This window comes from Nycticebus coucang, chromosome 3, assembly GCF_027406575.1.
Source record: "Nycticebus coucang isolate mNycCou1 chromosome 3, mNycCou1.pri, whole genome shotgun sequence".
Classification (NCBI taxonomy): Eukaryota; Metazoa; Chordata; class Mammalia; order Primates; family Lorisidae; genus Nycticebus; species Nycticebus coucang.
Window position 1 is genome coordinate 91281394 of NC_069782.1, and position 18434 is coordinate 91299827.

Below are 18434 nucleotides of genomic sequence, written 5' to 3' on the forward strand. Positions count from 1 at the left end.
AGACCTGAACATTCTAGAACATATGAATGCACATAGTATACACAACACATATCTCTTACAAACACACACACACACACACACACACACGGTCCTCTCTCTCTACAATAGCAGATATTCCCCATGTGTACACAGGAAAAGCTTCTACCTGGTACATTCTAAGTCCTATTACCTACCCTGTGGCAATTTAGCATTAGTGTTTAAACAATTGATCAGAAAATAAAGATGATTTTCCAAACAACACACACCCCGAGTTTTTAGAGCTATCCACGAAAATCAAGAATACTATGGAGATACATAGTCCCTTCCTAGAAGGGTTTATGGTGTCAGTGAGTAACACGATGCCAGACACAATTAGGTAGCAAAAAAAAGGGAGGTAAGAAGACAGCATGTACTGGACCCTCCATTCTGAAGCCACAGAATAATTTTTCAAGGCCTATAAGAAATAAGTAGAAAGGTATGCTTCATAGAAGAAAGAATGCTGAAAAGTTAAGTTTAAAGGCACAGCTCAAGTTGTTGTCTCCTTGATGAAATCCTAGTCACCCTTCAAGGTTTAACTTAAGATCATGTCCTCTCTAGCTACCCAGGCCCCCTCAGGGTGGGAAGGTGCCTGGTGGGTGCCTGTGTTAAAGGTTTGGTGGTGAATTGAGTACTTGGCAGGGCATGAAAGTCTCTAAGTTAGAGCTCATTTCTTCTCCCACCTTTGTAATTTTGGCACCAGTATGGAGCCTGACACAAAGACGACCCTTCGCCCAGGCTCAGTTCCTGAGTCCGTAAAGGACAAGGAGAGAGGACAGCAGCCTTCTCGGATGATCCCTGTCTTCCTGCCCTCCTCTCCCACGTTGCTTGGAAGCAGGAGTTGACAATCTCTCACCACATTAGGCTAAAGCGACATGGGATTCTCCAACATGCAGCTGGTCCCAGCTCCTTCCCCACGCCGCTAACTGGCCAGAGGTGGGAGGTAGAGATGTTAGCATGATGTTTGACTCAGCAGGCACAGCACTGAGGCGCATTTTTAATGATTTACCAGTTCTACTTGACTGAGCCTGCACACTGTAAGTGGATCATATGATCAGCGATCACAAGTTAAACTGCTTTTGTTGCTCGCAAGGCATGCATGGTGGGCTGGCTGTGCGGCACCAGCGGCTCGCACGCAGCTGTGTGTAAGACAAGGAGAGGTTACGTACAACAGGCAGCTAATGGCTCATACCAGCAAGCCCTCAACTTCAGTCGGCACATGCGGTTGAATTTTAAAAAGGTAAATGACCTTGCAGCTGGGAGCTTTAACTATGTGCTTTTACCTATTTGTACCTGGGTAAGTAAACATTTGCAGCACGCCGAAAGGCCCTGAAAGCACTACTGTAGCCATAGGCTAATCCCTTTCTCTCTGGATGAAAGACTCCAAAACAAACCAGGGGAGAAAAAAATCATTTTCTGCCTCAAGTAGCACAAAGGTAAAGGGGGGCAATGGTGATAATGACTTCCATTTGTTATAACTTTCAGAAGTCACCAAGGTTCCAGTCCTAACCAGCTGCCCATATTTAGGATTCTACTTTTCAGGAAGAATGGCAAAACACCAGACCCCCAGACGGAGTGAATGACTCCTGCCAGAGTCGAGCAGAACTGCCTCTTACTTGCCAGGGACTATGACACAAGGAAGCTGGAATGAACAACTCCAATATTGTTCTATTACCCCAAAGGTAACTGCTGTCACTCTGGGCCACAAAAAGCAAGTCCATCTCAGTTCCCTTCTGCTCTAACTTCAAATCTGCAGGGCAGTATTTCTAGGCCTTCTACTCCAAATTCCCTGCATCCTGCTCTGAGTTACCCGATAACTATTTAACTCCTTCTGGTAAAAGGTCCTTAGGAGAGGACCTCCAACTATGGCGGTACTGCTCGAGCCATATCTGAAACAGCGGTTAGCCACCCTGAAAGCTTTCCAAAGAGTGGAATATTTGTGATTTACAATGTGAGTGAGAACTTTGGTAATGCTGTTATTTTAAGAACTCGTCGATCAGTTGAGATTAAGATAACATTTATTGCAACATAAACTGAGATTGCCATGAGAACAGGCAGAAGGTATCTGTGGAGCATTTAAGACATTTCACAGGCAATGAATCACTGGAGGGCAGTTGTGTGGAGTGATAAGAGCACTGGACTGAGAGCTGAGAGCTCCCACCTCCTTCACGGCTCTGCCCCACAGAAGCTGTGCAGACACCACTCCACTTCTTTGCACCTGAGACCACAATCTCTCTTCTGACGACTCTTTTCATTTCCTACAATGTGCCAGGATGCACACTAGCCACTAAAATTAACCATCTTGTGTTAGATGATCTCTAGGTATCATCCATGTTTGTACATGCAAATGAATTAATAAGCAAGAAAAATTACACTCTGATGCTAGCCACCATCTGTTTAGCCCAAATAATCTTTAAATGACCAGAAATACTTTCTTCCCTGCGATTCAGTTAATATGGGTCGAACTAATGAGGTTGGTTTATATCCATGAGAGAAAACAGCACTCCTCTGTCCAAAATACGGTTTTAATAAACTTTATTAAATTTCCATTGATCCATATGCAAAAATAATTTGTTTATAATTTGAACTCAGCCTACTAAATGGTGTCTAACTTAATAAAGGAAGAGGCTGAGAAACAACAGCTGTATGGCTATTAACACATTATGCCATTAAAAACATTAAACAGTTGGGTTTGGTGAAGGAGTCCAAGTTAACTCCTTGAATATCACTAAACCAGAAATCAATTTTACTTTGTGATGGAAATCCAGGGACGTGGAAAGGAATTTTTCTCCACCTTGTGAATGAACTTGCAAGAGTAGAACATCTGCCTATGGCTTTGCTGCTTAGCCTTCCGGAAACCTTCGCTAAGTGTATGATCTCAGTTTTATGCAAAGATAACAAGGGGGAATTAGGGTTTAGAAGGATATCTTAATAATGAGAAGGATATCTTAATAATGAGAAAAGTATGCCTATGAATATAATTTGCACCGTGTCCTATACTTTAGGTACTTAAATTGGTTACTTTTGACCTTGTGTTAATGAGGTCAGATTGAGGGGCACAATCCTTTTTTAGCTGGTTGCTTATATACAGTGATCATATTTGTAACAACAAAGGAATCATGGAGAACTAAGTAAAAATCCCTAATCCCAAATTATATAGTGTGGAGACAGGGAGATAAAATTAATAGACATGAAAATGTAACAACAATTAAGTAGTACTACATTGCATAATTCTGAAGATGATTCAAGGCCCAAAGAAAAGTGATGAGTAAAGATTAACAAAAAGAGGATGCTAGGAAGGAAATGGAATGAGTTGTGCCTTGAAAAAAGGGTAAGATTTCTGTAAGTGCCAGGAGTAAATGAATAGTCAAGAGAGAATCTGAAGATGGGTTGAGGAGGGCGGAGCAGGTGGGGTGGATACAGCTTAAGCAGGGGGTGGGTGGCAGTGAGAGACAATGAGGATACTGTCGGTCCTTGTAGCATTTACTGGTTTTAAGGGTTACCAGGGAGGAAAGCTGGAATTGACCTAGTACCTGTCCAGCACATAACTGTAAAACCAAAGCAGAGGGCACACCCAAAGACGTGGCAGTGTCCAAGAAATGTAGTTCGATGTTTATAAAACCAAACTGTGCTTGGTATCCAGGTTAGTAACCATATGATATTTCTGTCTTACAATCTACATATTAACCTGAACATAAAAAAGGAAATGAAAGAAAATATCCAAGCAGACCCTGAAATTCTCAATACAACAGTGAACTGGAAGTAGAGAGGATCTCTGCATTCTGGGAAGTTGACCTGTCCTGTTTCCCACAGGGATATCTCTTCTATGTCACCTTCCAAAAATGGTCTTTGAGCTCTGGCCTCAGCTCTTTCAGTACAATCAGCATTTACACCCTTTCAAGGTAGCGTATCATTCTGTTCAATAAGAGCCCTTAATAAAATCTCTTTTTCACATTGTACCCGAACTTCCCTCTCTATACCATTAACCCATAGTCCTAGGTTGGTCCTCTATAAACTCTATATCCTTATCCATGCAATCATGCTTTAAATATGTGAAAGAAGATTCTATGTATCATCTTAATCCCCTCTATTCTAGGCCAAGTATTTCTGTAACACTCAACAGCCTGGACGCTCTCCTAAAATTGCCTATTAGTTCTTTTGCTTTTCTTAAAACATGAAACCCTGAACTAAACCTAGTCCTCTAGATTGATGGTGAACTGTGAGGATTTTAAGAAGACACTCAATTCGACCAAAGTTCCACTATCCCCAAGTTGGCAATACCTTTCCAAGCTATAGCCTATAGCTGCGTACGTCAAATTTCAGTCAAATAAAATATCCCAATGCCTTTGATATGAAACATTGCCAAGCCAGACCTTTCAAGGACGTACTTCTATAATTGATTTTTTTAACCACAAAGGTAAGACTTTAGACTTACAATCCTATTAGATTTTGTCTGGTAAGGTGTCAGGCCATGTTTTAGCTTGCTGAGACCACTGGAACCATGATCTAAAAGCTCTGTTATGTCCTGACCTCCCCAACTTTGTTATTTTGAAAGTTAATAAATAAGGCCAGCTCCCTATGCGTTATTGATAAAAATGTTTACTAGGTCAGGGACAAGGACAAAACCAAGTCTGAAGCTAAGATATGTGGGTAAAGAATAAGGCTTAAGAAAGAAGATAAGATGTATTTCACAACTTCTTTAGGAAATATGATGATAGACATCAAGAGACGCCTTCATGTCACCAGTATAGAGGTCAGTACTTAGATGAATTACGTTAGTACATTTTTAAAAACTAAGACCTAGGTGCATTCAGTCTGGAGCAATTAACAAAGCAAAGAATTTCCAGTATGATCTCTCTCGATTTAATCAACAAATTTTAAAAAGAAAATGAGGACTATGCAAGTGAACCCATTGCTCTTGAAAAGATGAACACAAAAGCAACCTGAACACACACACACAAACGGGCCCAAGAACTCAATACCAAGTTTGAAAAGTTCTTCTTCCAAGAGGTTGCTAGATAGACTTAGGAATAAACATCTGCACAACCACATCCATGATTGTCAACTCTTTTCCTACCAGGGGAGTGGGAAAGTGTATTTATTGTAGAAGTTCAAAACAAGGTTAGGAAGAACGGGAACCAAAACAACCTCCAAGTACTAGCTGTGGCTAAAGAATGGCTACTATACCCAATAACAGAGAATAGGAATATGAGTGAGTGACATATAGAAAAATTATTACACATTATTACAACAAGGCAGACAGCAAATAGATTTAAGGGTCCTGAGTTATTTCTCAGAGATAAATGTGAGGGATGGCATAAATGGTCTCTTGAACCATTTTTCATACTCAGATGGAATCATACATATAGAGATAAGGTAACATGGGAACTTTTTAACTTTGCAGAGATCACAGATGACCCTGCCACATGTGGCCTTGGGCTCATTAATTTGACTAATTACAAGGACCCTTAACTCTTAAGAGTTATCTTTCTAAGGTTTGAACTTGAAGAACCAAACCACAAGGTTGTTGAAACTCTCAGAGTCTCTTATAAAACTCTTATAAAACCTAAATTACGGTCACTTAACCTAAGCCAAAGCACCTATAGTCACTCGTCTGATACCACAATGACAATATTTAGGAACAAAAATCTGAAGTGACACCACTGCAAACATGAGATACCATTTGTATAATTCCTTCTCACACTTCCCTAAATGTTTCAACAAAATTACTTATTTTTTATTGTCTGTAGACTCATCAATCTCAAGGGCATTATAAAGAGACCCCATTTCATAGGCATGGAGCTAAAGAGATAAATAAAAATGTACAGAAATGAAAATACACAGTCTGTTTTCCTTTTTTTGCAAATTTGTAAGCATTGAAGTCCTAATTATTTGATTTCCTACATCTCAGAGTAGACTTTTGTTCACCACGTTTAGCAGTATCTGTGGTGTCTTAATGCCCTGTCAGGACAGTGTGTGAAACTTCTCTGTATTAACACTCTAATGATGAATGTACAAGGCCATTGTCGAGCTGAATTCTGGTGTCAGTCAAAGCAGGCCTTGGTGAGAAACATCAGCCCAATCTACCTAGAATGCAGAGGCAACACAAGTGTGTGCATTAAGAGTTATACAGTGATATCACAGGGACTTGTCACCAGGAACACCATTAGTTGATAAAAATGGAAGTCAAGCCTATCATTATTTCATCAGTCTAGTCAATCTTCATTGGAAACAAATACACAGAGATTTGCCATTATTTACCCAGCTGCAACATGAGCAAAGATACTGCACATCCGGCTACATTTCAAGCAAATTGCCCATTCAAGGCAACAGTTTGGCCTGAAGACACTCTGCTAGGAGCCCTGTGAGTGGAAGCAACACGGTGGGGTAAAAAGCAGTCTTGGACCCTGAAGCTGCCAGGTACAGGCTCTGCTCTGTCACTGCCCCAGCTGTCAGAAGCTCAGGGGACAAGTAATCTCATGTCTCTGAGCCTTTATTTTTGCCCTCTGCAAAACTCTGGATATAAATATCACCTTGAATTCCTTTAGTGCATTACTATGAATATTTACTGGGACACTATCTTGGAAGGCTGTACATGGTACACAAACAGAAGAAACCAAAATGCAGCCTTATCTCTGTGATGGTTTAATGCAGGCCACTGGGAAACCTTGTGTTGACCTCTCCTGACCTGCACCAGATAATTTAGTGTCACTATCGTCTTTAGTAAACATCCACCAGAGGCCTGGGGGCTTAATTACACATTGGCTGGTATAGTTCACTGACATGTTCATGTGTATATGTCTGGTCTTCTTGAAGCAACTGTATGTTCACCCAGGAACAAGAACTTGTATATATACAAGTAAATATTTGTATATACATCCTAGCCCTGTAAAACAAAGAGTATATAGTAACTCTCTATCAAGAGATAACTTGATTGCCTCAAGTTATCAGAGGCAATAATACAGAAAAATAAAAAAGTAGTGAAAACAACAACGAAAAAACTCTTTCTTATGGAAAACTTAAGATTTTTTAAATGGATGAGCATAGATCGTAGCATTTCCCTCTGTAATCTCACCTATAAGGATGTTTAAAGAATAAAACCCTACCAAGGGTCTTAATCAAGCTATTCCACTTAAGAGCATTAATGCTAAGTATGCAAACGTTCACCTGACTGATCATTAAGGTATCAAGAACTAATTTTCCTCCTTTTAAGAGCTTATATGTCACATCCCACCCCTTGGGCCCTCCAGAAATGCATTTAAATGCCTAACTGGGAGAAAGAAAAGCATTCCAGACAGCCAGGTGTTAGTGATTCAGCCATTAAAACTTCAGTTATAAAATATCCCCCACAATTGTAAAACATTTCAGTCATTAGAAGATCATAAATAGATTGAGATGACATTTTAAATTACTATGACACCATGTGTATGAAATGTACATTGTTCATCACAATATCCCAGATGACTGCGACTCTGATTATCTGAAGTTAAAGATGAAGTGCCTGTGTTATTTATTTTGAGACCCAACCGTGAGAGACAGGGAGGGAGGAGGGTGAAGAAAGCAGACATACGAGTGGAAATAGTGACACTGCATCCCTCCAGAGGCAGAGAAAAACTTTAGATTCCTTTCGACTCCTCCTCCATGAGCAAAATGAAGTTCTTGTTTACTTTTGGGGGGGATGAGGCTGAAATATAAAAGAAAGTATCCCCTCAAATCCAAAGTTTTAAAACCATCCTAAATGTCATGGTGCTCACTCTTCTTTGACCTCTAAAACTAGAAATGTAGCTCATGACTCCCTAACTTGGAGTCAACTGGTCTCTCACATCTTCACTGTATCCTAAATGGGCACAGCATGTCTTCACCTTGAGGAAGAGATCTCCATCTAATCACTACCATCAGAACAGAGGACAAGTCCCCAATAACCATTTCATGTAGAAAGAAAGGAAACCTAAATTTTACAATTGCTTATTAAGATGGTCTTAAGAAATGCCTGCAAACCCATGCTTTTCAACTCCATATTCCCAAGGAAACAAATTCCTTTTAAAGTTAAGCATCTTGGGAAATGTGTTTAAGGGCTACTGTACATTACATAAATCTACTAAACAATGGACTCAGTGGAAGGATTAGACCCATTGAGAAGATTATAACATGTAAAGTTTGGGAGAATTTAGGATACCCTGTAGAGGCCTGCGTGTGATTCTGTTACATTGCTAACTCAATCTGCCAAAGTAGGCAAGGATAGTCTTGTGTGAATATAGACCTAAGTATACAATTAATAATAGTGACAATTTAATTTTGCCATGGGAATTTCTAAGAGTTGGTTAGGATTAGAAAAGTGAAAACGTCACAAGAAGTCAGAGAACATGATATAAATGCTCTGTTACAAAATTCTTCAGAATTAATCAATGAAAGGTCCCATGTTTCTTTCTAGATGATCTTGTTTCTCTGGCATAATCTTTCTAAAAAGTGTTCCAGACCTAAAACATAAGATCAATAACCTGGTACCATGATATGCTCCAAAAGGATCAGTGTTAAAAAGGATAACTAAAGGCCGCTTCATCCAGACAATGACTCATCCGTTTTGCCTGGTTAGTTATGAGGCCCATTTGAGAAATAGCCACCGGGTTTTTATAGATTTATGGAATTGGAAGACATCAAGTCCAACATTTCATGCTATGTATAAATGCTTTCTTGAAAATACTAGACTCTAGTTCTTTATTACCAAGGATAGAATATTTGGATTCTAATCTAATAGGGAGTGAGACAATGTATTCTATTAAATAATGTTTTCTAATATCCACCTGCTTTTAATATGCCTCCTGTAATCCTATTTAAGGTAAGGAAAGGCTCCATATCTGTGGAGCCCTGTAAGTGTTTTCTGTATTACAAACACCAAGGAGGAGGTATCAATAAAATACCATTGGAAGTAGTCATAAAAGAAGATAACCTCACATTCTCAGAGACCCATTCTGCCACTCTTGCTTTGGCAGGTACAACTTAGGCCACCAAAAACAAAACCCCTGTCTATCTGTACATATTAAAAGCTTGGGAATAAAAACCAACTGGTGAAAGTCCAAGCCCAGTTTTTGTTTCTTTTTTTTACCAAATGACGCCTTCATTGAGGAAGACTCTAGAAACATCCACTTCAGCAAGCAGGCTGAGTTTGCATTTTTTTTTTAAAGAAAGATACCATCAGTGTCTCTAATTTTATGCAAATCCAACATCCCACTTCAGCCTTCCACCATAATACATCCTCACTCTTGGTTTAGGTATACCATTAGTAAATCATTCATGCATTTAATGTTGGAACACACCCTTTTCGAATGGATGTCTTATTAAATATCTTTTATGTTTGTTTCAGTAACGGCCTCTTTACTAAAGGAAACCTATTCTCACAGGCAGAAGACAAGGCTTCATTTGCTTTGCAGGGAGGCTGGTACTCCACCATGTTTCCTGGTTGATTGAGGGTTTATGCATCTCAAGCGATTTTCCAAGAATCTCTTTCTGCCTACTACACAAGGGAGTCACGGTTTCTCCTAACATTATAGCAAAGATGGGGTTTGAAAGTACAAATCTGGTCACAGTATTTTAAAAGTTGATAGTAGCATTGAAAGGATTCTACCTATTAAAGGAAATTCTTAGGAGACCATTGTTTTGGACCAGGCTCTATATTAGACCCTAACAGAACAGACCAAGCCAAAATGGAGTCACTTGTGCCAAATGTCCATGTCACCAAACCTAAACTAAGTTGATTATCTGACCTTCTGAGAAATCAAGAGAGAGATAATAGCCAAATCCTCAAACATGGGATGAAGAGAAAGTCCCCACTGCTTTAACCCTTACAAGGAAAGCAACCCAAAGTAACCTGATGTTAAACCAAACCACGTTTTGCCTTATTCTGTTTGTTACTGCTCAAGTTACCTTATAAAAACTGACTGTTCTTCCATTCCCAGGGAAGCACCTCTATTTTTAGATGCGATGTTATCCAACTCATGAATCACTAGAAAAGCCAATTAGATCTTTAACCTAAATATGCTGAAATTTTGTCTTTTTAACAGTACTCAAATAAATGAACCAGAATTCAACCAGGAGGCTGAGCTCTTTGAATCAGTCCTGATTAAGTGCTTTTTTTCTCAGTGTTTCTCATCTTTCTAATGCAAACCAAAACTAATCCCAAACCATTCATTCCAGCATAGCAAAGATATTCAAGTGGAATTAAAGCACATATTAAATCTGGCAGGCCTGGTTTGTGGCCAGGGTTCCTCCAGAGGAGACCTACTTATTTGCTTGTCTTTTTAGAGATTAGAGAGCAGAGTTTTCATTTTAGCAAGAACTTTTTCCTCCCTTGGAAATGAATGAATTAACAATGGTTGCCAGAAAATGTTTATGAACACAATGTTCTACAGTGAACCAAACAAAACACACCTTATTTCTACTTATAAGAACAGGTTGCCTTTCCTAACAGGAGCAGGTGGGCATAAATATTATTTTATTATAATAAAATATTTTCATTATTATTGTTACATATCTACCACTACAGAAAATACCATGGAATTTCAGGATCTTTGTCCTCAGAGAGCTTACGGTCCAGTTAAATTAACATGAATCCATCAATAATGAATAGCACAGGGTGTCACCTGTGGCTCAAGGGATAGGGTGCCAGACCCATATATGAGGGGGTGGCGGGTTCAAGCCCAGCCCTGGCCAAAACTGCAAAATAAAAAAATAATAAAAAATAACAAGACACTATGTTATGTGGTAGGAACATTTTTGGTCTCAACTGGGTTCTGAAGGAAATCAGAATAGGAACTTTGTGGAACTGAGAGTGGGCAGTGAAAGAGTTTGTATAAAGAGGAAATTTGGTCTGGCCCTTGAAAAATGGGATGCATGTGAATAGGGAGCAGAGAGACAAAACTAAAATTACAAGAATGAAGACAGTCCATATATATCTGTGTGCTGGGCATGGGGCAGGCAGATGGAAATATAAGGAAAGAGAAGTATCTACAGCTAGATTCACAGCCAAAAGGTACAGATAAAAGAATAAGAGATAAAAAAATCTCTTTAGGGATGAGAGAGGATACTCAGTAGATGTTGTATCTTCTAGTGGCAAAAGATTTCTGTTCAATAAATTAAAAAATGTGAGTTCAAGTGTAAATAATTATCATATACGTAGTATCCTATCTCATGCCATTAATAACAGAGGATGTAAGAGCAATACTCAAGCCTTAGGCCCTCTGGCTGGTCTCACCCTTAACTGCTGTTCAGCCTATCCCTGCTCTGGTTACTCAGCAGAGTGGCTAAGAAACCTCAACATATTTGGACCTCCGAGAATGCAAGTTGGAAACCACTGTCAGTCCTCTCATTACCATCTCATTTTTTAAATGTGGAAAAATTGAGGCCCAAAGACTAGAAATGCATGGGGTCACTGAGCTGGTTAATGGACAGGCAGGGTTAGAATCCAGGTCATCTGATTGCCAGCCCCACGTGCTTTCTCCAACCCACATGGCCCTTTCATGCTCCAGGAACAAACTAGTAGCTTTAAAATGTGGTTAAATGAGGCAAAGTCTCCAGGGGGAAGAATTGCATTGTCTTTTTCACCTTCCATACTGTGTCAAATATTGATATTTATAAAATGATGGAAGAACTGGCATCAGAAAATGTATGCTACGATGGCACTTTGAATGAAGGCCAGAAAGAGAATAAAAAGCTCAGAGTGACCTGCTGTACATCCATACCGCTTCCCCAATTAACTCCAAACAGACTTTGTCTGGGATGAAATGATTTAGTCTCAACACAAGGTCAGTCCCACATATCCAGAATAAAGATTGCCGAATATGCTTATTTGAGCTGAATTACATTTGGTAGTTTAATAATATGAATTTACTGCCTTTTCAAGAGGGACTTTAACACTGGGGAAAACTTTAAAATGCATCACACTTAAAACATAAAATTAAATTCAATTAACTTTTATTGGGAGGCTAATATACTAGTACCCTAGAGAGAGTAACGAAGCTCTCAGCTTTCCCAAGATTTTCAAACCAGGACTCTGGAATCCAGGCCAAAGATACTGGCTGGGCTCACTCCCTCATAAAGAGCTTCACTGGAAATTTTAACGTCCAGAGCTTCACTGGAGAGGACCATGCCTATGAGTCTCCAGCTAAAAGAGTAATAAAAACTGGAATAATAAATAGTTAGAAAACACAACCTACCCACCTACCTACCTATCAAATAAAAGATAAAAAGCCCAACTCTGCCAAGGTGGCATGTGAGGCTCTCAGAGACCATTTGCTCTTTATGAAACCCTCTTACCTTCCTGGTGTCAGGATAAAGGGTCACATCTATTTTCTTTCTTTCTTTCTTTTTTTGTAGAATAGAGTTTATTGCAACATTATTTATCATAACAAGAAATTGGAAACAGCCAAGTAGCCAGAAAGCAAAGGACTGGTGAAACAAATTGCAATATATTTACACAATGGAATACTATGCAATCATCAAACAACGTTGTGCTATAGCAATTTTAAAGTTCATAAGAAAATTTTATTAGTATATTAAGTTAATTATTCTGTATACTAAGAGAAGAAAACAGACTATAAAATAGCAGACTCTAAAAGTTATGAACCACTCATATTGACTTACCAGATATTGTTAGGTCAGAATTAGCTTTCCCAGGGCCTTACTGCCCCCCTCATAACAGAGATATTCCAAGTTTGTGGACAAACTGAGTCCCTCTTCAGGCCTGTTTGTGCATGTGGGACGTTTCATCATTCCCTCTATGATGTTATAAAAAGCAAAATATGACATCAGCAGGTTGGGCTGGGAAAAAACTGGACTCTGGATCGACTAACTATCCTGGAGATGGGATAAAGTAAAATCATTTACTAATTTAACGAGTATTTAGTGCTCACCTGCTACATGCCATATACCGTAGTAGGAACTAGAGGTTCACGAGTAACTAAAACAGAAATGGTCCCTCCCCTTTTCACTACAAAAGAAGGGAGAATGGGGGAAACACAGAAATCAAAAAGTACTCCTCTCTAAAACAAACCCCAACATCTCATTAAAATCAGAATAAGACTCTCTGAAGAGGTGGTTGGAATTTGTCCAAGACTGTATCAATTTCTTATTGCTGCTGTAACAAATTCCCATGAATGCTGTGGGTTAAAACAATAGGAATTTATTGCCTCACAGTTGTAGAAGTCAGATATCTGAAATGAATTGTACAAGGGTAAAGTCAAGGTGTCCCTTCCGGAGGCTCTGAGGGGAGAATATATTTCCTGGCCTTTTTCAGCCTCCAGCAGCTGCCTGTCCTCCTGTCTGTGTCCCCTCTCTCCACCTTCAAAGCACGTTGCTCCAGTCTCTGCTTCCTCCACTCTGAGTTCTCCTGAGTCCCTCTTCAGGCCTGCTGTGCTTACATCAAGCCCACCTGGATAAGGCAGAATTATCTCCCTATCTTAACATCCGTAATCACATCCGCAAAGTCCCCTTTTCCATAAAAGGAACATTCGCAGGTTCTAAGGATCAGGATGTGGGCACTCATGGGTGGCCATTATTCAGCCTACCACAGAGACCAAATGTAACACTTAAGGTACTTGAAGGGAAAGAGAAAGGATGTGAGACCTGAGCTGTTGAAGATGTGAGCAGTAGACACAGCAGTGGGAATACCTCACTAATGATGTTCAGATTCTCTAAAAGCAGCAAAACACAGTGGTTGAAAACACAGGCTTGGGAGTGAAATATACCCACTCAGCCAAACACCTGGATGAACATAGTCAAGCTGCTTACCCTTGCCGAACCTCAGTTTCCTCATTCCCAAAATGGAGACACCCCCCAAATACTTGCTTTATAGGGTTATTGTGAGGATTAATGAGATAATACATATACAGCATTTACTATGGCATATAGTAAGCATTCAGTGAAAGTTATTATGTGGTTACTATAATTATTCAATCATTGGCAACTCAGCCTGAATTTAAATCCATGGCTGGGTATTTTGAAAGCCTCCCTTAGTGCAAATCATAGAAGCTTCCAGAACTGTCCCTCTCCTCTAGTTGAAATTGTATCTATCCTTTGATTACTTGTCTTATTCATTCTCCTTCTCTACCTTCTGAGCTGGGAGAATTCTCTTCCATTTACTCTCTGACCTCCCTAGTCTTACTTCCAGGGGTTTTTTTTTGTTTGTTTGTTTGTGTTTTTTCATTTTTTAGCGCCATATGTAGATTATAAATAGCTTGAGGGCATAGACTGTTATATTAGTACCTAGTACAGAGATGTGGCCACAGTAGGTAACCAATAAACTGGTTAAATAAAGTGATTACAGAGTTCATTCTTCGCTGATCCGTAAGAAAACACAATGCCTCCTTCCGCATTAAAGGGGAGTCAGCCTTACGCCCCTGAAGTAGCCTGCAACCTTGAAGTTGAGCTTCTGAAGTGAATTTAACTCCCTTCTCCCTTTTGTATTCAGTGGTCGGCATTGCCCCGCATCCCAGGGTGATGAAGGTCCTCCTTTCTCTATCTGCACACTATGAAGTTCAAGTACCAGCTGCACACCGAGAGAAAACAGGAAACAGACTTCTCTTTGGACACAGAATTGAACAAAGAGCTCACCCCAGTCGAAGCCAGTTTAAACCAGTCTGTGCTGCTCTGAAACCTTCCCAACCTCCCTCCAGAGCTGGCACAGAGACGAGGAGATCATCACTGACTTCAATCTTTGGCCTTCTAACCAGGAAAGGACTTGTGAAGGTGAATGGTTTGCAGACGAAGGGGATATAAAAGAGACAAAACCAGGATAAAAATTAAATAAAAAGTAGCTGTCTTAAACTGTAATTGCAGTCCTCTGCTGAGCACGCTTGCAGATATATAAATGTGATTTACCATCAGCTTGCAACTACAAATCAGGTCTTGAGAAACACTTGTGCTATGAAATTGTTTAATCTCATCAAGCTCTGCTTTCACAGCAAGCCATAAATCACAAAGTCTTTGTTATCATAGACCTCCACCAGCGCCTCTCTGGCAGGCTATGGATCGTGGGTATATATAATCTTGACTGCACAAACACTGGGGTCGACGCAGGCTGAAATACTTTCATAATAGCCACTGTGCAGCTGGTGGAACACAAGCCTATGATGGATATCTCATTTCCTACAGTCGGCATCTATTTCGAGCAAATTATTACCACATAAATTTCTTGTCAACAGAAACGGCCAATTAATTAAGTTAAAAATTTACTTGTGATCACATCTACAAACCAAATAGAACTGCAAGGCAATTTTCCAGTTACTGAATATACTGCAGGTCAGTTTAATGAATAATTTTTAACTTTGTCATAAACTCAAAGACAGGCTAATATCTCCAGAAACCTGAATGGAGACCAGCTGCCGACAGATTTACACGAAATATATTTATGTGGAATTTGATTGCTGACATCTGGGGACAGAAATAAACTTTCTATAATTACAGAGGCATCTTTGCCATATATATGAATTTCTTTCACCAAAAAATGCAAATCTGTCCCCAGAAAGGGTATGTTTACATTTTCAGGCAGGGCTACAAGGGGGTTAGATGGTTCTTGGAGAAATCATTGCGTTACATTCCTATGCTAGTGATGGGTTCATTATCATGGGAGAAGACAATAACAGGCCAAGACCTGTTTATCACTGTCCCCCACCTCCACACACAAAAGACCAGGATGCTTTCTCTCTTTGAGGTTATAAGCCACTTGGCACATACCCAACAGTGGAGGCAACATTGGGAGGATTTAGGGCTCTGTCAGGAAGGGGAGATTGACACAGCTTCCCATTAGAGTTAGTATGCATATAAAACATAACTGCATGGAAATAAGGCCAGCAGAGGGCCCTTCATAATTCCTGCTCTAACCACATCTCTTTGAACTGAAGAAAATCCATGGGGGATGAGAAGAATCCATGCAGGTGAGTATAAAGGATATGGATTTGGAGGACACATCCAATCTGACCACTAACAGTGATTTACTCAACCAGCCACCCATTGTACATGAATTGTGGTATTCCGTAGAGTGGTTATCCACCCCAAATGTAGAGAGCACTCAAGTTCCTCCAGATTACAGCCCCCGTCTATCCTTAACAATTTCATTGCTCCCTATCCTCAACCTGTCACTGGTAAACGGTAAAGCTAGCCCATCTGATATTCCTACAACCTGCCCTCGGCTGTTTGTTCTGCAATTTTGCTCCTGCAAAGGTTCTTTGAGGTCCTTTTCCATATACCTCCACTTGCTAAATTCTTATCTTCAAGATGATTTCCATGGCTTCTCCTCAGCCTTCAAAAAACGTTGCTCTTCAGTAAGACACCTCCTCTGACATAAAACTGGAGAGTTTATCATTCTCCGACTAGAATAGCAGTAGTGAGTTCACAGTCACTGGAGTGGCCAAGAAGATGCCTGACAACCACTTGGTCACTTGATGGAGATGTTGTAATGGGGATTCATCATGTGTGGAGAGTTGGACTAAATAACTGTGGCTTCTCATCCCTGGGAATTAAATTCTTCAGTGGTTCCTCATGTCCTTCTTGGTAAGCGTCTTGAAGGCAGAGATCATTTCATTCATATTTATGGATCTCTCAGTATATAGCCCAATACTTAAAAAAAAAAAAAAAAGGCTGATACTTCATAAAAAGATATTGCAGGTTGATTGTATGGAGATTTTTTTCACACTTGCTGCCCTCAACTCCAGGTGGCATTTGACACACTCCTGTACCAGTATCATCATTATGACTAGCACTGATATCTGCTTAGTATGCATAGGACATTTTGTTAGAATTCTCTGAATTCCAGCAGGCAAATACATTCTCTCCCATACAAATTTTAATTAAGGAAACAGGTCACACAGTGAGTCATAAATACACGCAGGACAAACAGAGGCTAAATAAATGCATGACTAATGTGCAAAATACAAAATAAGATAGAAAAACGCTAAATCAACAGCATGGATAATTTCCAGTTTCAGGGTGTACAATGCAAAAAGGTTTGAGTTTCAGAACCTGAAGCATACGCAGAAGTAATTCCACATAATTCTTCATGCCACCACTGTGGAAACCAAGCTCCCACCCTCCAAGTTGACTCAGCTTGCCCAAGGTCACTAAAATAGAAGGCGACAAAAGGAAATCATCCTCAGCTGTCCTGAATACCAGCCCACTATTCTTTATATCACATCCAACATCCGTTATCCACATCACCCCATAATCACTTTTCATTTCTTCCTGATTAATTCCATGTACCTTGAATCAAATTATAAGCACCTCTTCTCTGGCTCAGACCTCAGTCTACTGGGTCCCTGGCTTCTTTCTGACCACAGAATGTGTTTCAAAATTTTCCCTTTGACAATCATCTCAAATGTGAAAACATTGCCCAAACATCTAATTTCACCAATGATCTACTTTAGATACCCCCCCACTCCTGCGCACGCACACACATTATACATAGACCATCAAAGACGGTCTATGTATACATACACACACACACACACACACAATTATACATAGACCATCAAAGACTTAAACTCAGAGGTTCGCTAATTCAAATCTTAGCCCCACCATTTATTAGTTATAGGCACTTGTGCTGGTTACTTTTCTTCTCAGTGCCTTAGTTTCCTTGTCTATGAGATGAAGCTAGACTAGTACCTACTGCATAGTGTTGTACTAAATTAGGTAAATGTAACATTTTTAAACAATGCCTATAACAAGTCCTTGTTTGTTTGTTTTTTATTAAATCATAGCTGTGTACATTAATGCAATCACGGGGTACAATGTACTGGTTTTATATACAATTTGAAATATTTTCATCAAACTGGTTAACGTAGCCTTCACGGCACTTTCTTAGTTATTGTGTTAAGACATTTATATTCTACACTTAGTAAATTTCACATGTTCCCTTGTAAGATGAACTATAGGTTGTATTTTTTTTAATCGTTAGTCTATACCAACTACTAGCATAGTAAATCTTTTGCTCTTATCTCACACTGTATAAGCTGTATATCTGTTCATTTATCCTGTACTTACCTTGTTGAAAAAGGAAGAATTAAATGATGATGATGATTATGATAGCAGATAACATTTGTTGCCTATAAACACTGCTTATGAGCACTTCACATTATCAACAGCCTTCAGAGACAAATACTCGTATTATCTCTAAATTATAGACGTGACCTAGAAAGGTTAAGTAACCAGTCCAAGGTCATCCCGCTATAATTGGTCAAATTCTTAAGTTCATGCTCTTAACCTCTGCAATTTAGTGTTACTATTTGGTCAGCAGTTCTTTGCATTCTACTTCTCTCATTTAGAGTATTATAGGTATTGCTCATGTCTTCCATCACACTCCATTTTTCTAGAACAGTCTTAATCATTACTCCTTTCTTTAAGGAAATTACAGTTAAAACAAGAAAATAGAATAA

At 39.5% G+C, this 18434-nt stretch overlaps 1 protein-coding gene and 1 long non-coding RNA gene across 3 annotated transcripts in view; one reads left to right on the forward strand and one right to left on the reverse strand.

The window, feature by feature from the left end:
* The window catches only part of LRMDA (leucine rich melanocyte differentiation associated), a 777564-nt gene that overhangs the window by 249586 nt on the left and 509544 nt on the right, over positions 1 to 18434 (reverse strand). Inside the window, exon 6 of the mRNA XM_053583012.1 lies at positions 9266 to 9274. Coding sequence (XP_053438987.1) covers positions 9266 to 9274 — 9 coding nt within the window. The remainder of the gene's footprint in view (positions 1 to 9265; positions 9275 to 18434) is intronic.
* On the forward strand, positions 1110 to 15516 carry LOC128580739 (uncharacterized). 2 transcript variants are annotated; one of them, XR_008378735.1, is made up of 3 exons: positions 1110 to 1255; positions 1501 to 1697; positions 14477 to 15516. It is a non-coding gene; the product is annotated as an uncharacterized LOC128580739 (long non-coding RNA). The 2 variants fall into 2 exon arrangements; XR_008378736.1 differs by having other exon boundaries at positions 1558 to 1697; positions 14477 to 15506.